An 18,838-nucleotide genomic window follows, 5' to 3' on the forward strand; every position below is an offset into this window, starting at 1 on the left:
TAGGAGGGAAAATCAACAGACCACGGCGATGGATTGAACAGAACATGTGGTGAGGGAGATGGAGATGTTAGGGCTTCAAGGTCTCTCATTTGATGGACAGCATTGCATCAAATTCAATGAGAAGGCATGGTCAGATTTTATCAAGGATTTATGAGGGGGTGGGCAGCACTGCAGCCCTGATTTCAACCATAATTCCAACTCCAGTCTTTACTATGACACAACTGTCAACTGTAACCTCTACACAAGCCTGAGACTTAACCTGAGACCTCAGTCTTAACTAATCCTGAACCTCAATACTGCTTTATTCTTGATCAAGTCCAATTTATACCTCAATGTACTATCTACTTCCTGACCAAGCTCCTGACTCCAAATATCAACTCAAGCTACATCTCACACCTCAACCAGCCTTAACCCAGATTCAACTTGAACCTGAACCCGAACCCATGGTTAAAAATACTAAACCTTGTCCCAAACACTAGGTGTCTCCATGGAGTGGTCCCCAACCTGATCTCAGGCACAACTCAGACTTCTCTCTGCCTCCCTGTCCTCTTCCAGGAAGTCTATGTTGACATCCTCATTACGAAACCATCTTCAGTTCACCTCTGACACCAGTCCTAGCACTGTGATTCCAAATCCCAGCCCCATACTAATTCCCAACTCAATTTCTACCTGAAATTCTAACCTCGTTTGCATGTGCAACTCTTTCTCCACCCTTTTGTCAACTCTGCACACCTCCTGGAGCCTTCCTTTCACAAAATCTCCGACATAGTCCATTTGATAACAACATAGTAATGTTGACACAATATTGAGTACATCAATCCAAGCCAAGTTCTCGAAACTACATCTGAAGACAAATGGGAGGATTAAATAAAATGATGAAGGAAAAATAGATAGGAACTAGCAGGAACTGAACTAATATTAGTTGCCTTGCCACATCATCCAGAGAATAAAGCAGCTTCAATTTCTTGTACGTTTAGTATGATGTGTCCGACACTTGCTGGAACTTGTCATTATTCCTCACATAGATTCAAGTGAGTATTGTCTTCCTTATTTTTACAGGTGAGAAAAATGAGTTTTAAAGTAGATGAGGCCTCTTGAGCAAAGTCATTCAGTTCAGGAACCAGAGAAGGCAGAATTCGAATGCTGGGAGCTGCTGATGGTCTCACTATTGCATATGCTTATGCTCTACAAAGGAAATATTCCTGAGAAACCCTCCCATATGGTCAGATTCCCAGTTGGCTGAAAATAAAGTCAGGATCCCATTATAATAAATCCATGATATAACCCCCTTATTGGCAAGAATCCCAAGTCCCACACTTGCCATGACCTTTGGTTTAGCCCGAGACCTGTTCCCAGATCCTACCCACACACTCCAACTCCTGTCACCCTGGTTCTTCGACCTGTCTCCTGAACCTCTGCCTGATGACTCATGTTCTAGCTCATGATCACACCTAAGAACTAGCATCTGAGTGTCCTGCCTGCTGTGTCACGCCCTGGGGGACAATGATCCTGGAATCTTCTGATTCATCACCTTGGGTTTTGAGGACCCATTGTTTCTGAATTACTGGATTCACTTCCTCCTACTTTAACAACATGTTCCCACTTTTGGGGAAGCTGCCTCCTAAATTTGTTTTGATGTAACAGCTAATTATACCTCTGTAAGGCCTTCCACCACTTAGACACATGCATGTAGCAGTGTAAGCTAAAAAGAGCACTATATCTTCCCTAGAATGATGGATCCAAGGGTGGGGATGGCCTTTGTTCAAGCTGGACCCATTGGATATCTTCCCTGGGACTAATATCGAGGTGCCAGGAGAAAGGGAGTCTTTGTTTTTTGCTGGGTTTGCTTAACTGAGTCTGTAGCTGCTGTGTTCCCTCCTAGTTTACAGAGGCTAGAATGAGATACACGAAGGAAGGGAAAACACAAGGAGAGATGAGAAACAGCTGAAAAACATCAGAGAGGGAAACAGAGGGAGAAAGAGGTGGGCAGAGTGAGAAAAAAAGAAAGCTGATTGGCCTAAGTCACCATGCCAACACCTTGACACTCTGGTACCCATGTCAACTTCCTCTGATCACTAGCCGTGCCCTCAGCCTTCTTAGTCACCTTAGTGAGCCAACCCCCTCTTGTGCTTCAGCCAGTTTGGATGGGGCTCTGACACTTGCACCCAAGTGATCTCCGACTAAGGCAGAACTGAGCTCCCTGTTTATGAGGATCCTTCCAGCTTCTGTCCCCTCCTGGGTGCCCTGACCCTCTGCCACACTGCACAGTCCTCTCTGTTCCTGAGTTTCTGGTTCACCCTGGATAAGTCACTTCCCCTCTATGTCATCACCCACCCACATTGTTAATACTAGAAATTAATCTCCCTATGTACAGGAACACAAACAAGATGTCTAAGAGCAATGAAGGAAAATCCTAACCAATGAGAGAAGAGGATGGTGACTGGAGGATCCAATCCAGAGAGGAGACAGTGGGTGGGGACTGAGCTGGTAACTCTCCCTGGCCTCTGGTGTGGAGAACGTTGAATACATTTACCAAACATAGAAGAAATGGGTAGGGTTCTTCGGACAGACACACACATAGACAGTAGGGGGAGGGTCTTAGGAAAGAAACCAGTGTCTTTAGGAGCCATCCAGAGAGACTGGACTTCATGGCAGGAGCACCGATGGAATGACAGTGATCCTGGCCAATGGCGAAGAGTGCACTTCACACACCCACACCCACTGGGGAGAACCACTTCATCCACGTCTCATAAAACAACTTGAAATACCCACTGATTGGATAGGATTGGTCACCCGATCAGAACGCCATCACACCATTGGCCACTCAGTGACCTACAAGGTTTCTTAAGGAGAAAAGTTAAGCTGGACCATTTGAATTTTATTTCCTGAAAATATGATCTGAGAAATCCTGAGAGCCCTGGCCAGGTAGCTCATTTTGTTAAAGCATCATCCAGATACTCCAAGATTGTGGCGTATATACAAAAATCAACCAACAAATGCATAAATAAGTGGAACAAGCCAATATTTCTCTCCCTTTCTCTAAAAATTAATGAATTAATTAAAAAAGAAATCCTGGGAGAGTGGAGCAGGTGGTGGTTGCAGGTGAAGTTAAAAGGTTGCAAAGTAGAGAGAGAAATGGACGAGGGCGTGAGGGAGCAAACACTATGAAAATGCAGAAGCAGTAAAGTAGGGAAAGGAGTTATAGCATCAACAGGATGAGTTAAATGGCTGTTGGCAAGAAAGTTGTGGAACACACTGGAAGGGCCAGGAGCTAGATACCAGTGGGACCTGGTCTCCAGTTTGTTGCAATTCATTTACATCCTCACCACTACCCACTCCATACATATTTTTCTACACATTTTCAATTTGAACACCAGCAATGATGTGCCTCACTTCCTTCTACCACAGCAGTTACCTCCTGACAGCTCTGAGCTGTGAGAAAGATTGCTATTTCTCTGGGGGTAGGGGTGGGGCAGGGAGTTGGTCTCTCAGGCATTTGGGGGCTTTCAATCCCCTATTTCTTCACCTGGGTGATGGTTTCATGGGTGTTCACAAATGTATATTTAAGCTGTTTGTATATTTCCTGCACCCTACTCTGAGCATCTCAAAGTTTTAACAATGAAAGAAGTAGAATCTGCCCCCAAAGGTTAAAAACAATTTAGCTGCCCAGGAAAAGGAAGCACAAACCTTTTCAAGCTTGTGTTTCACACGACAGGCTGTTGGGTGTTAGAAAACTCTTATGTGTCTTCTGTCCCCTGAAATTAACCTCCCCTTGCTCCAAGTCCTTCCAGGAAGAAGGGGTTCCTGCAGGCACAGGTGATGGCCAGAGTGGCCATGGGGTCCTGGTCTCTCTAGACCTCCTGTCAAGCCTCCCATCAGGCCTCCTATTGTGTGCCTCCCTGCCCACCCCCAGCAGGGCCAAAGCAAGACAGGCACAGAGCCAGACCATGGTGTTAAGTTTATTGAGGGGGATCCACAGCTTGTCCAAGGCTCAGCTCCTGCTGCCTATGGTCTTCTTGATCCAGTCCAGGTAGAGGCAGATGTTAGTGTAGACGCCAGGTTTCTGGGACTGCCCACAGGGGTCTGAGCCCCAGGAAGTGATGCCTTGGAGAACGCCGTTACACACCAGTGGGCCTCCGGAATCGCCCTGGAGGGGGGTAGGGGAAGATTTTGACCCAAGATGCCTAGCTGTACACAGCATCTAGTACCAGCTCTGTACCATGATTGGTCCCCTCCAGCCACTGGGGATAAGAGCATTGTCCTCCTGGTTCCCAAGTGTCGGCTAGGGTGAGGGAGCTGGTGAGAAAGAGGGGTGGGGCCTCCAAGGCAGGCGGGAACAAACTATCCAAGGACGGTGAGAGAAACAGTGACCAAAGCGAGAAGAGAATGCTCTGGCGGGTCCAATCCAGGGACAAGGCAGTGGGGACGGGTTCTTACACACACACACACACACACACACACACACACACACACACACCAGTGGGAGGGTCTCAGGGAGGAAAACAACGTCTCTGGGAACCATCCAGAGAGACTGGACTTCAAGGCAGGAGCGCTGATGGAATGACAATGATCCTGGCCAATGGGGAAGAGGGCATTGGAGCATCGTCTTCAGGGACCAATCATTGACAATAGGGGTGGGGCTTTTGTGACGGGAACCAAGCCAGTGAGAGCCCTGAGGACTGGAGGTGCAGCCAATGGGAAAAGAGAGTGTTATATCTGTGGGAACTCCCAGTATTTGTCATCTTGCGGATGGGGCATCTTTGAAGGAGTGAAGCAGTGAAGTCCATGGCACCATTCCCTGAAAACTGAGAATAGGCCATTGCTCCCCAAGAAACCCATCATGGGAGCAGGCAGCTCTGCCAGGGAACCCATTCAGGAGCCAGAAAGAGTGGCTGACTAGCTGGTCGATGGCAGAATCAGCACAAATATCAGGGACTGACCCTCAGACAGGGAGCACAAGGTTGTGTGTGGTCCAGCCTCAGACTCTCTCCCTCACGAGCATCTCCTTGCACCTCCTTTAATTACCCCATCCCTGGACCTCATCCTGCAGACCAGGGTTCCAAAGAAAATGACGACGACTATTTAACGCTTCTGATCCCTGCACTGTGTGACCTGCTGGAGGAGTGTGGCTTTTTCTGAATCTTCTTCCCACTTTATAGAGATGGGAGCGACCTCTGTGTGCGCTAACTCTTGGGGGTCACTGGCTGCCATTCCTTCAGCCTCTACATGGGGTAAAGGAGGAGGGAAGAAAGAGGTTTCAGATTGGTTAATTCAGAAGTAATTTAAGCTGGTTAATTAGGGAGTCACTCACCTGGCATGAATCAGCCCCGTTGCTGTCACCTGCACAGACCATGCCCTCTGTCACTTCCTCAGGGTAGGCTTCTTCACATTTTTTCTGGGAAAAGATCTCCACTTGTGCACAGTTCAGGGCATCAGGAAAGTTCTCTGAGGGGGTAGAGGCTGTAAGTTCCCAGAAAGAGCTACCCTTTCCCACCATTCCCATCTGGACTGACCTCCCTTCTGCGAACCCACAGGTGCACAGGGAGGTTTCTGACAGACTTCTCACCACATCCAACAAAACCATGGTCCCTGCTGTTTCCTATTCTCCACCTCAAGTGGGACCATTGGACTCTACCTTCTGTTTCTTTCCCTGAGTAATTTTCAAATTAAGAATCAGGAGACTGGAGGATGTGCAGGTGCTCTCTTGTTATATCTCTGTCCCTCTGTCCAGTCTTCCCACCCCCAGACCACCAGGTTCTTGACCTCAGCTAAATTCTACTTCTTCCAAATGTCGCCTCCTTCTAGAAACCTTTTCTGACCATTTTCATTAAAACAACCCCGCATCACTCCCTATCTTCTTGCCATCCATAATACTTTACTATAGCTCTTAACTCTACCTCATATTTCATGTTATATGTGTTTGTTTATTGTCTAATTCCCCAGCTGAGCATTCAGCTCCATAAGGACAGGGAGTCATACAGTACAGCGTCTGGGACCTGACAGATCCTCACCAGTAAATGTTGAATTAAGGCCTGGAAGTGGAATTCATCTTTCTTATCAGCCTTTGGGCAACAGACTTGATGGGGGAAATGTCTACCTAGCAGCTCGATGCACCAGAAGCCACATGCTCACATCTCATTGAATCTTCACAGATGCTTTTGGAAGAAGGGATGCATTCATTCATTCCCTAATTCACTCACCTACATAATCATTCAACAAATACTTATTGAGCACCACCCTGAATACTAGGAGCACCCAATAAAGAAAATAGATATAACACAAACACTTACAGAGCTTAAAAATCTATTCATTAGTTATCCCCATTTTGCAGATGAGGAAAGTGAGGCTGAGGGGTGGAAAGGGACTTGTCTAGAGACAAGGGGAAAGAGCCATGGTTCTAGGGTCTACCTGATGCATGAACAGGTGGATTTTCCCATCATCCCTCTGTCTCTCTAGAAGTGAGAGTCAGAGAATCAGGGACCTCAATCCTGGTTTTGCTGCTTCCTGGTGAATCACATCACCTCTCTGAGATGGGCCCCAATTTCTTCACTGTGAAGCAGGATGAGAGGCTACCTGGACCCCAAAGTCCCTAAGGGAGAACCTCAGTGGAGGTCCAGAGGTTTTGGTCCAGAATGATGAGGGAGCTGGAAACCTAGACAGTGGGTCCTGGGGTGGGAAGGGCCTGGACTGTGAGTGATCTGGGCCCAGGAATCTTGGGTTCAAGAGGGGAAAATTGCTGAGAAGTCTGTTTTTTGGGGGCCACTTAAAATCCTTTGTATTCCAAGTCTACTAATGAGATTGTATAAAATCCTGTACAACAAAGGCCTCACATGTCATTCTCCACTGTAAAGCAGAGATGTATCCATTCATTCATTCATTCATTCATCCATCTCTATTTTTGAGCCCTGCTTAACAGTGTTAGTTTGCTTTCTTTCTCCCATCACTCCTATTAATATTCTAGCCTTCACCCTGGCTGGTGTGGCTCAGTGGATTGAGTACCAGCTTGTGAACTGCAAAGTCGCCAGTTTGATTCTCAGTCAGGGCACATGCCTGGGTTGCAAGCTAGGTCTCCAGTTGGGGGCATGTGAGAGGCAACTGATCGATGTATCTCTTGCACATCGATGTGGCTCTCCTCTTCTTTCTCCCCCCCTTCCTTGCTCTCTAAAAGTTAATTAATTGATTAATTAAAAAATCTTAAAAAAATATTCTAGCCTTCAAGGTTCCTAACATGGGCCACTTGTAAATCTCAGCCTCACAGTCACCATCCCTTCCTTATCTCCTTCTAGGGGTAAAGTTTGCCACTGGTCTGGAGTCTGAGGGGCCCACCAGCTCCTCCTTCCTTCCCACTATCCTCCTTCCTTCCCACTACCTTGGGGGCTGGAAATAGTGCCCCAGCCCGAGATGGTGCACTTCTGGCCAGGTTGAGGGCAGTGATCTGTCAGGTTGATGGGCTTCACTTTGTTCCCGAGGGATGCTGGCCCACATAGTCGAATGAGCATCAGATCATGCTTGTGATCATCCCTCTTCCTGTCATAGCAGGGGTGTGGGATGGACTGAGCTACAGCCCTTTCTTGCTCTGGCCCTTTCTGCAGTCTGTGATCTCCCAAGTGCACTGTGTAGTTCCTGTAAGGACGGGGATTAGTTTTGGACCCAGTCCCATTATTATAGCCCCTCCTCATATCCCAGAGTCCCAGTCCTCAGCCCTCCTCCCTTAGACCCAGGAGTCCAAGTCCCTCAGCCCCCTCTTTTCTCACACCTCCTCTCTTAGAGGTCCCCAGCTCTCTCCTTCCCGAAGGGAAGCCCCCACCTCCTCTTTCCCCAGGCCCAGCCCACCTTGGTCCCAGGCATCCACTCACGGTTTTTCACAGTGGGCTGCTGTGAGAACCCAGTTGTCATCTATGAGGACACCCCCACATAGCAGCTGGTTGCCCTGGAACAAGGCCACCTGCCAAGGCTGCGAATGGGCCTTGCACTCCTGGCCCCCCAGCACCTTGGTTTCCTGTGCCCTCCAGTGCCCTGCAGCCAGATGGGAGAAGGTTGGATCACTACTCCCCACCCCAGGAAGGTGCATGGGTGAGTGGGGAGTGGGAGGCAGGTACACCATTGTGGGTTCAAAGGGACACACCGAAGTTCTCTGCCTGCCTCCTCATGTGTCCACACACCCTCACGTGTGGGGCTCCTGGCTTGCACATGATACCACACGAATACACACGTACAATCACTGAAGCCCATGCCTCATTACACAGAGTCGCACACCCAAGCGTGCTTTCACATGCTTTCACATGCATCCACATGCTTCTACACTCCCGTGTATATCTGCACCCCCAAAAAGCAGCCCCACAGGCTTGGTGTGCTCATGCCAATTTGCAGCATAACCTGACACTACTACCTGCTGCCACCAGTGCCCCCTCCCCCCAGGAAAGCAAGCTCGCCGAAGCCCCCTCATGCAATTGCACACTTCACCCACCCCACACCCCACCACATGCACCCACATAGCCACCACGGTATGCTCACAGGCTCACACCCGCCACCAGTGCCTTCCAGCCCTGCAATTGCACACTTCACCCACCCCACATCCCACCACATGCGCCCACATAGCCACCACGGCATGCTCACAGGCTCACACCCGCCACCAGTGCCTTCCAGCCCTCCTCACCTGCATAGGCTTCCAACAGCAAAAACAGGAACATCCAGGTGCACAATGCAGCAGGTAGTGGGTGTTCCATGCTGGGGTCTGGGGGAGGGAGAGCACAAAGGCTGAGAGGCGAGGAGGAAGGGGGCTGAAATCTTAGTAAGATCTTGGGATTGGGAAGGGAGCAGAGCATCCAGAATTGTTCTTCTGGGCCCTGCAGGAGGAAGGGGCTAGGACTCAGATTCTTAGGTCTGAGTTAGAAAGGGGTGGGGCCCTACATTCCGGAAAATGAGGAGAAAGGGTGCTGGGGGCCTGGATTTTTACGTTCCCAGGGAGAAGGGAGTTCAGATCCTGGACTCCTGAATCTTGAGGAAGAGGAGTCGGGGGCTCAGATTCCTGGGTCCTGACAGAGGAAGGGCTGTGAGGTTTGAGTCCGGGGCCTGAAGGAGGAGGGGCGCCAGGGCCAGATGCAAGCAGCAGAGAATTTAGAGTCCAGAGGGGCGGGGTCACCTACTGATTCGGACCCACAGCAAAGAGGCCCCGATACTTCAGCTGTCTGCCGGGTACAGGAATCTGGAGGCTTTTAACTGGGAATCCCCGCCTCCTGCTCCGCCTCCTCCTGTGCCAGAGCTGGACTGAGCATCCCTGGGTTTGAGTGAGGAGGGTTTGAGGGGCTGAAAGGAAATTCTTGAGGGAAGGGGAGCTGGAATCTTGGGGTAGGGGGGCAAGGAGGAGGAGCTCAGTTCTGCGACTCCTGGGCCTCAGTCGGAAGGTGTAGGGGCTCCAACAATTGGATTTTGGGGAGGACAGGGCTGGGGACGCTGAATCCTGAGTCGGAGAAGAGGAGGAGGCTGGGGTCCTAGATTCCTGGGTTTGAATGAGGAGGGGGTGGGGGTCCGGACTCCCGAATTCAAGAGATGAGTGGGCTTGAGGCCCAGACTTTGAGACTGAGAAAGGAGGGGAGCTGCTGCCCATAACCCCAAATAGAAGAAAGGCGAGTCTTCTCGGTCCCGACCTCTGAGGGCGGATCGGACCCGCCCGCTGTCCCCCGAGAGCTCTGCGATCTGGGAAGGCAGGTTTGGGAGGTGCAGTGACCTGGTTTCCCCCTTCCCTGGGGGTGATGGGACCAGCCTGAGCAGAACCCAGGAGGCCTGCTGCAATAGGGCTGATGCAGGAAGACTTCGGGCAGAACCGACTAAAGGTTCAAAGGAAACTTGAACGCGGTGGTGGCTCCCCGTTTGCCCTCCTCTGCCCACCCGTTGCCCTTCCTTCACCCCACAAAGCAGGCAGAGAGAAGAAAGGGCTCCTCGCTTTTATTGCAAAATCATCCATTGGATCTGAAGAGAGCGAGACCCTCCCCTGCACTTCTCCCAGACGGTGCGGGGGAGGATTCAAACTCAGAACCCACCCCCCACCCCCCAGAAGGCGGGGCCAAGAGGGGCGGAGCCAGAGGCAGCCTGTGGGCCACTAGGGGAGGCTCCAGAGCCCCTGACGTTAGGGGGCGGGGCCACACGGGGTGGAGTCCAAGTAGGGACGTCTCATTGGGCAAAGTTCCGAGGGGAGGAGCTATTTGGCGGCTTTCAGTGCCTGCGGCAGGACCGCCTGCTGAGGCTGTTCCACCGGGTGGTGCCAGCTCTTGGCGAAGTCGGAGACAGGGCCAGGAGGGTGGAGGTTTCTCTCTGCGCCAAACCTTCTAAATATCCAGAAAGCTTCTCCGGGACAACGGAGGCTGGAGCCTCTCTGCCCTACGCCCGCTCTCCTCTCGAGGTCGTCCAAGGCACGAGGGCTCAGTTTTCCTTCATTGTTTTTCTGATCCAGCGCCAGTAGTGGCATACACTAGTGTAGACGGCGGGGCGCTTGGGTCTGGAGCAGGGCTCGGCGCCTCCAGACACCACACCAGACAGGGTCCCGTGACAAATCAGGGGGCCCCCAGAGTCACCCTGTACACGGGAGGAGCGGGGAAAAGCAGAGAAACTGTTAGGCCAATTTAATTATGACACAACACAGGCCACTAACTTCTTCCCCGGAATCCCCAGTTTCTGACTAGCCCCAAGCCCAGACATCCAGGTCTCCAGTCCCTCCTCCCTCAGATTCAGGAGTCAAAAAAGTTAATTGTCTCCACCTCTCCCCTGGACCTAGCATTCTGAGTCCCTAGCACCCTCTTCCCCCCGGACCCAGCTCCCTCCTCCTTTAGATCCAGAATTCTTGACCCTGGTCCCATCCTCTCTCAGGATGTCCCAGGTGTCCCAGAAGGATATGCAGCCTCCTTCTCACCTGGCAGGAGCCCCGGCCCCCCTCCCACAGGCCGGCACAGAGCATGCTCTTGGTGATGTGGCCTGGATATGCACGATGGCAGAGTCTAGGCTCCAGGATGCTGATGTTGGCACACTGCAGCGTGAGCGGGTACTGCACTGTTGGGGAAGGAGATCACATAGGGTCAGCAGCTGCACCCATCTCACTCAGCACACCCGCCCGTCCTTCCTTAAGGAAGATCCACGGAGCCATAGCATAAGGTCCTCCAAGAAGGAGCCCTGGCTGGTGTAGCTCAGTGGATTGAATGCGGGCCTGCGAACCGAAGGGTTGCCAGTTCGATACCCAGTCAGGGCACATGCCTGGGTTGCAGGCCAGGTCCCCAGTCCATTGATGTTTCTCTCCCTCTCTTTCTCCCTCCCTTCTCCTCTGTCTATAATCTTTAGTAAAGTAATAAAAGTAAATAAAATCTTAAAAAAAGATTCTGCAAGAAAGAAACAGGAGGCAGGTGACAAAGAGAATCACAGCATAAAAGAGAAACAGATGTATAGGAAGTGGGACAGAGGAAGGGAGAGAGGGAGACAGAAAGATTCAGAGAGCCAAGAGACAATAGGACACATGTATAATTTGCCTAGAGAAAAATAGAGACTATAGCAAGAGCGAGAGACCTCTAAGAGGAAAGAAATTCTCAGAGGAGGCCATGAGGAAATAGAAATGGGCCCAGAGATATCTGGTGACAGCCCATGGATTAAAGGGAAGGAGATATTTACAGGGGGAAGGTCACTGACAGCCATAGAGATAAAGATTTAGAGATATTTGTCAGAGATAGAGGGAGTTACAGCATCTAGAGATAGATAAAGATATGTAACCTTAACCATATATATACATATAGGTGTATAGATATAACCCTAACCATATATATCCATGTATATGATGTATGGATGCAAACTCAAGTGCATCCAAGGGCTTCATGGGGAAGGAGAAGTTGTGGTTTTGTCTGCAGGTGCCACCTCCACTCACTTTATCCAACAGTGGCTGCTCCTTCAGGAATGTGGGCCCAGCGTTGCCCGTTCTTTCCAAGGGAATCCCAAAACTTGGCTTTTATGTAAAAGCTCCCAAGTTTTAGATGCTAACAGTGACAAATTTCGGCTTTTTTTTAATGAAGGCATTTTGAAAACCAGCACTCATGTGGGAAGCCAATTTGGCTAATGCATTGTTGATTGGTGACTCTGAGATGTGTAGGACTTATTTTGATTTTAAGATACATATATTTTTACATTTAAGCATCCTGAAATCAGGATGTGTCCTCTAGAAATTGGGTCACACAAGGGTCAATGGTACTGTTTTCCTGTCATTCTCAGTGGGTTGTGAAATAATGAAGCACCTTATAATTTATAGCATCTTCGATTTGATGAAATATATGGGTGGATAGATAGACAGACAGGTAGACAGATAGTGGATAGAGATGAAAAGGCAGAAAGAGAAGAGGAAGGATTTAGACCCTCCATATGAGATGTAAGAGAGTATGTCATGGGTGAGGCTGTACCCATGGGGCTGGACACGGCTCCCCAGCCTGCGATGAGGCACTGGGTGCCTGGGGAGACACAGGTGTGGCTGATGTTGAGGGGCTGCACAGCAGGTCCCAGATGTGCCTTCCTGGGCAGACGGATCAGCATGATGTCATTGTTGTGGTCTTGAGCTCTGAGATCCTTGTTGAACTCAGGGTGAGGGAAGAAGTCCGTGACTCGGAACAGCTGCTCTGGACCCTCCCATTTCCAGAGGTGATGCTCTCCGAGGCGGGCCCACAGATACCTGCTGGGACATGCCTCAGGGGTCAAGATGAATGTCCACCAGGGTGCTGTGTGACTCTCTACAAGCTACCTATTTTCTCTGGCACCCCATCATATGTGTGATGCAAGAGTGCTGTGTGATTTTAAGGAAGACACACACTGTCTCTGGGCCTCTGATCCCCAATCTGTCCCTTTGACTGCCTCTGCTATTGCAGCTCTCCTCCCAAAACTCACACCTTCTCCTAGGTCTATGCCAAGTGAGCCACCTTCTTCCTTGCCCCACCTGGAGTGGTGAACTGGGTCCCCTGGAACCATGTAGGCACATGGGGACTCCACCTACAACACAAAAACAGCTCCACCCCTGCCCCCACAGGTCTGGTGGCTTCTGTGGGGAGTGGCTCAGAGTGTGTTCCGGTGTGTACGTAGGGAGGGGGATGGGATATGGAAAATCCCCAAGTTTGGGATCGTCTGCATCCTCAGGCTTTTCCTGTCTGCCATATCTCTCACCCCTCAATGCATTTCCTCCTGAAACCAACCTTAAGCCCTCTCTCACTGCACTTCCAGGCTGCTCGCTCTGCTCTGGGTCTATGCCCTGGGCAGCGGGGGACTTTCTGAAGGTCTATGGGTCCACCCCCCAGCCTCTGTTCTCTCATTAGGGACCAGGCCAGTGACCTGAGAAGTCCAGGTGTGAGGAGTGTGTGGTTATTTCTACCTCTGTGCCTTTCTGTCGCTGTATTGCCTTAGCTCTCTTTCTGGAAAACGAGCCCTTCCCCCATCCCAACTCGTTCTTAGCCCTGAATCCCTTCTACTTCCATATCTCTGCTTTTCTCCTTCTTTGTCCTTCAGGCTGAAATATGAACATTGCTCTCCCAGCGTGGCATATGGACCTGGGGCTGAAAAAGACCCCAGCATGGAGCAGTGCATGATGGGGGATTACCACATAGCATCCCTTACTAGCACCTGTGTTTGATCCCTGGAGGGAAGTGCATCAGAACAGGAGGGGCAGCCCCTTCCCAGAGATGGGCAGGCAGGTCTTTAGATTCTAGGATTCTGTTAGAATGTCCAGAATCTAAAATTCTAGTACTCTAGGATTCTAACACTCTAGGAATCAACAACTTATAGAATTCTATGAAGCTCAAGTTCTAGGATGCTATGAATCCAAGACTGTACTGTTCTAGTTTCTCTAAATTAAAAATTCTAGGATTTTAAGCCCTGGCTGGCGTAGCTCAGTGGATTGAGCTCGGGCTGCGGACCAAAGTGCCGCAGATTCGATTCCCAGTCAGGGTACATGCCTGGGTTGCAGGCCATGACCCCCAGCAACCGCACAGTGATGTTTCTCTCTCTCTCTTTCTCCCTCCCTTCCCTCTCTAAAAAAAAAAAATAAATAAAATAAATAAAATCTTTAAAAAAATTCTAGGATTTTAAAATTTTACTGAATTTGGGGGTGGCATGGGTGGAGGTGGAAATAGGTATGTGTGTGTGTGTGGGGGGGGGGTGAATGGTAATAGGAAAATGCAATAAAAAAGTAAAGTAATTGCCCTGACCAGTGTGGCTCAGTTGGTTGGGCATCCTCTCATAAAGCGAAAGGTTGCCATTTCGGTGGGCACATGCCTGGCTTGTGGGTTTGATCCCTGGTCAGGGCAGGTACAAGAATCAATTGATCGATGTTTCTCTCTCACATCAAAGTTTTTCTCCGTCCCTTCCCCTGTCTCTAAAAATAAATACATAAAATCTTTTTAAAAATAAAAATTAATTAGTGGTAATAATAGTAATAAAATTATATGAATTATACATATGACTTAATGAACCTAGAATTCTAATATTTTTGGAGAATTAGACTAGAGCATCCTCATTCTAGAATTCTATAAATCTATGATTTGGGAAATTTAAAAATCTAGGGTTCAAATAGTTTGAGACTCTAGAATTCTCTGAACTAAAATTTGGTGATTTTAAGAATCTGGAATATTAGTATTTTGGGGCACTAAACCCACAAAATTCTAGAAATGTATGAATATAGCCTTCTAGAATTTTTTTTTGCTTCAAGATTCTAGAATTCTACAAATCACAGTATTCTAGGAATGGTGAATCAAAGATTGTAGGACCATGAGCATCTGTGGCCGATGAATGTAGCCAGAACTTTCTGAATCTAAGATTCTAGTATTTTTCTACTCATCCAGAACAGCTACTGAGCACTTGAAATGTGGTTGGTCCAAACTGAGAGGCATCATTTGTGCGAAGGACATGTCCAATTTCAAAGGCCCAGACAAAAAAGAGGAAGTTATGGAATTTATAGATATTTAAGCATTGAGTACATATTAAAATAACATTCTCTTGAGTATATTAAAATTATTTTTTCTTGTTTCTCTTTTTCAACGTGTCTACTAGGAAACTAAAACTTACATGGCTACATTCTATTTCATTGGCAGAGCTGCTCTGGACTTGTAAGAGTCTAACAGTGTCTGAATCTATGGATTCTAGAATTCTTTGAGGTTATCTTGAGATTCCGAGATTTAGTAGTCTAAGATTCTGGATTTCTCTGGGTCAGAGTCTAAGATTCTAAGAGAGTAAATTTTGAATCTTAGGCTCTTAGAATCTGATTATATAAAAACTAGACTTAGGAAAGTTGACTCTGTGATTCTGAGTTGAGCTTCTGGGAACAGAAACAGAGGCTCAGCCCTTCTTGCCTACAGCTCCCTCCTTTTTCTACCAGAGACCCTTGCCCCTACCTCACCCTCCCCTTACCCCCAGCCCCCTCCCCAGAGTGGTCACTCACGGCTTGTGGCAGTGGGCAGCTGTGAGCAGCCAGCGGTCACTGATGAGAGTGGCCCCACAGAAGAGGTGGGTGCGATAGAAGAGACCGGCCTGCCAGGGCTGGGAGTGGGGGTCGCATTCCTTAGCCCCGATGGCTCTGGTGTCTGCCCAGCTGCTCCCTAGGGACAGGGGGGAGGCAGAGGGGTCAACAAGGAGCAAGGTGGGAGGGCTGGGGAGAGATGCTGAGGGCAGGAACAGAAGGCCGAGGGTGCAAAGGGCAAGCTGCAGAGGCTGCTGGGGCCAGAGAGGAGTAACAGGATGGGTAGAAAGGACACGGGAGCCTCACCTGCCAGGAGAGAAAGCAGTGCACAAACAAATCCCAGCTTCATGACCTCTGGGTGCCTGGGTCCTGGGTCCCGGCTCTGACATCCCTGCTTCTTTAAGGTAAGCCATGTCATCTCCTTCCTCCTCCCTGGGGCCACCCTGTGATTAATCAGGGTTGAGAAATGTTACTGGGGGAGGAGGAAGCCCTGGGGCCTTGCCTGGAAACAAATCTTGAGAAGCGAGGCCATGCAGGGAGACCCTCTGGCAGGAAAATATGGCTGAATGCTGGGTCAGGGCTTGGCTAACTGGGGCAGGGGACCTAGAATGTAGAATTTTCCTTGGGTGTCTCCAAAAAGAGAGACCCCCCCCCCATGCAGGATCTAGATACAGGATAATCTGTGGCCAGGAGTGGGGCGAGGGTGAGGAGGAAAATCCCTAAGGTCAGACCCTGAGGTGGAAGCAAGTTTATCTTGAATGCAGCTGTGGTGAGCTGGGACCAATGTACAGGAGCAATGCCCAGAAATCAGGATAGAGGAGGGAGAAAGAACTGGGACTCAGAAGGAAGAAGACAGACAGGCAGGCAGGATGGGGGTGAGATGGGGAAAGAGAAAGAGATAAAAGAGAGATGGAGATAGAGACACACAATGATGGCTGAGAAATGTGATCCCAACTGGAGGAAACCACACTTGTAAACTACTCCCTTCTTCACATCCTCAGCACCACAAAGACCCAGGCGGCTAACCTGCCTAAAACTCAGCACTTTTCCCTTTGTCTTATTACCACCAGATCGTGGCTAAGTCTGGAGAACATTTTCTTGTTTTTTTTTCACCCATCTTCTCCCCTCCATTTTCCTTCCCATCACCCTATTCTTGCTGTCTCTTCCCCCATCCCCCCTCATTGGGTGGGCAGCCCCGGAAGAGCCAAGCCCAGATCTGACTCATCTCTGAGTCCCCAAAATCACCCTGTTCAGCTGGGCTCAGGTGGGAGGTTTCAGAATATGTTAATTGAATGAGTGAATGTCCTTCTCAAGATCCTTCTCTTCTGGGTAAACTCCTACTCATCCTTCATGACCCAACTTCAATGCCCCCTCCTTCAGGAAGACTTCTCTGATTTCTTCAAGCAAAGTCCACCTTTTCCTCCCCTGAGCACTCATGATCTTTTCCAGCTGCCCCAAGCCTGAGTAACAGGCTGGGTCTGGGCTCCCTTTGAATGCATCCTCACAATGCCGTTGCAGTTTGGATCATGCATTCTGGACCCACACTACATGGGTCCAAATCTCAACACTGGCAATTATGAGGTGTGTGAACTTGAGCTTCTCCCCATCACTTCATCTGTTAAGTAGCAATAGTAACCAGGGTCGTAGGGGGATTACTCAATTCACACTATTAAGCCCAACAGTGTCTGGCACATGGCATGCATTCAAAATGTCTAACCGTGTCCTACAGAGGCCTTCCATGACTGGAGTTGTCTCATTTCCACTCTGGACAAGAAGTCTTGAGACTAAGGACTGAATACCTACTATGTGCTAAGTGCCACACTAACTGCTCTTACAGACATCTTGATGGCTACCTTTATTGACTGTTTACTCTGCACCTGGTGATATTGATAGGTAAGCATTTCATGTAAACTATCTCACTTACTTCTCACAAGAGTCTTTTCCGTATGCACTTCCCAGGAAGGGGTGGGGGGAAATGGAGGTAGAGCATTCAAATAATTTGCTCAAGGTCATACAATGAGTGATAGAAACACATTTTGTTCTGTAACTGGTGAACTCCGACTGACCTGCATTTTGTCGTGTATAATGTGCACCCACATTTTTGACTCAAGCTTTCCAGAAAAAAAAACCCAACCAACTTTCGTTTTAAATTTTTTTTTAAAGCTCATTTACTTTGCCAGGTTTTTAAAAAGATTTTATTTATTTATTTTTAGAGAGGGAAGGGAGGGGGGGAGAGAGAGAGAGAGAGAGAGAGAGAGAGGGAGAGAGAGAGAGAGGGAGAAACATCAATGTGTGGTTGCTGGGGGCCGTGGCCTGCAACCCAGGCATGTGCCCTGACTGGGAATCGAACCTGCGATACTTTGGTTTGCAGCCCGCGCTCAACCCACTGAGCTACGCCAGCCAGGGCTCGTTTTAATTTCTTAATTCAATTATATATATTTTAAAGATTTCACTTATTCATTTTTAGAGAGATGGGAAGGGAGGAAGAAAGAGAGGGAGAGAAACATTGATGTGTGAGAGATACATTGACTGGTTTGCCTTTTGTAACAATGCCCCCAACCAGGGGCTTGACCCACAACCCAGGCATGTGCCCTGACTGGGAATCGAACTGGTGACCCTTTGATTTGCAGGCTGGCACTCAGTCCACCAAGCCACACCAGGTAGGGCTTAATCCAATTATTTATTTATTTATTTATTTATTTATAGGTAGGTACTTGATTTTTGTAACTTGAGCATTTGTTTGTGAACACATTATGGCACAAGAAATCTTATGTAACAAGTAACTACAGAACACAAGAACAGATACAAGGTATTTTAGGCACTAGCCACATATAAGGTGCATCCTTATTTTTCCCTCAAACATTTGGGGTGGGGGGAGTGCGCATTACACACGGCAACATACAGTATCCTGTAAAACCCCACGCACCGCCTCCTCATCTGAGAAGACTTCCCTGGCTCCTTTGGAAAGAGTCTTTGCCCCCCCCCCCCCCCTTGGGGCGCACTGTACTTTTTTCTGTTACAGCTTTGATCAGTTTGTTATTCTCCATTCAACACTGTATTGAGTGGCTTCTGTGTCAAGGCGCTGTCCCAGGTGCTTAAAAAACCACAGCGAATAAATCGGGGTCCCTGCCCTCATGGACTGAATGGGAGGAGGAAGGGCGCAGATTATTATGGAGTACACAAATAAATGAGACTGGTTCAGCTATATAACAAGTGCTGCAAAGGAAATAAAGAAAGCGATGAACGAGTGACTTGGGGGGAACGCCTTTCGCAAGGGCAATTCTGGAAGGCCTCCTTGACGAGGTGACCTTTGAATGGAGACCTGAATGCCAAGAATGTAAGGCATGCCTGTCACCTTGACCTGACCAGCAGCTC

At 49.0% G+C, this 18,838-nt stretch overlaps 2 protein-coding genes across 2 annotated transcripts; both read right to left on the reverse strand.

Annotated features, from left to right (window-relative positions):
- Window positions 1–3,939: 3,939 nt before the first annotated feature.
- LOC114510587 (kallikrein-8-like) lies at window positions 3,940–9,184 on the reverse strand. Its single transcript, XM_036012634.1, has 5 exons — window positions 8,657–9,184; window positions 7,857–8,016; window positions 7,370–7,623; window positions 5,312–5,445; window positions 3,940–4,147 (listed from the first exon to the last, which is right to left on the reverse strand). The coding sequence occupies exons 1-5, from the start codon at window positions 8,823–8,825 to the stop codon at window positions 3,992–3,994; spliced, it is 873 nt and encodes a 290-aa protein (XP_035868527.1). The 5' UTR covers window positions 8,826–9,184; the 3' UTR covers window positions 3,940–3,991.
- A 774-nt stretch (window positions 9,185–9,958) lies between these two features.
- Window positions 9,959–15,830, reverse strand: KLK9 (kallikrein related peptidase 9). The gene is made up of 5 exons (XM_028530546.2): window positions 15,770–15,830; window positions 15,446–15,602; window positions 12,429–12,694; window positions 10,907–11,043; window positions 9,959–10,572 (listed from the first exon to the last, which is right to left on the reverse strand). Exons 1-5 carry the CDS (start codon window positions 15,810–15,812, stop codon window positions 10,420–10,422), a joined length of 756 nt encoding a protein of 251 aa, XP_028386347.1. The 5' UTR covers window positions 15,813–15,830; the 3' UTR covers window positions 9,959–10,419.
- Window positions 15,831–18,838: the final 3,008 nt, after the last annotated feature.

This window comes from Phyllostomus discolor, chromosome 12 (assembly GCF_004126475.2).
Source record: "Phyllostomus discolor isolate MPI-MPIP mPhyDis1 chromosome 12, mPhyDis1.pri.v3, whole genome shotgun sequence".
Lineage (NCBI taxonomy): Eukaryota > Metazoa > Chordata > Mammalia > Chiroptera > Phyllostomidae > Phyllostomus > Phyllostomus discolor.

What these genes read in the sequence shown, in the direction of transcription:
- LOC114510587 (XM_036012634.1), bottom strand. Translation starts at nt 8,825, where the DNA reads ATGCTCTGCTCCCTTCCCAATCCCAAGATCTTACTAAGATTTCAGCCC. An exon ending in GCTGTTGGAAGCCTATGCAG is followed by an intron (nt 8,017 to 8,656) that starts GTGAGGAGGGCT and finishes ATCTGGCTGCAG; the next exon opens with GGCACTGGAGGGCACAGGAA. An exon ending in CACTATTTCCAGCCCCCAAG is followed by an intron (nt 5,446 to 7,369) that starts GTAGTGGGAAGG and finishes CTACCCCCTCAG; the next exon opens with AGAACTTTCCTGATGCCCTG.
- KLK9 (XM_028530546.2), bottom strand. Translation starts at nt 15,812, where the DNA reads ATGAAGCTGGGATTTGTTTGTGCACTGCTTTCTCTCCTGGCAG. An exon ending in GCTGCCCACTGCCACAAGCC is followed by an intron (nt 12,695 to 15,445) that starts GTGAGTGACCAC and finishes ATGTCCCAGCAG; the next exon opens with GTATCTGTGGGCCCGCCTCG. An exon ending in AGCCGTGTCCAGCCCCATGG is followed by an intron (nt 11,044 to 12,428) that starts GTACAGCCTCAC and finishes CTTCCCCAACAG; the next exon opens with TGCAGTACCCGCTCACGCTG.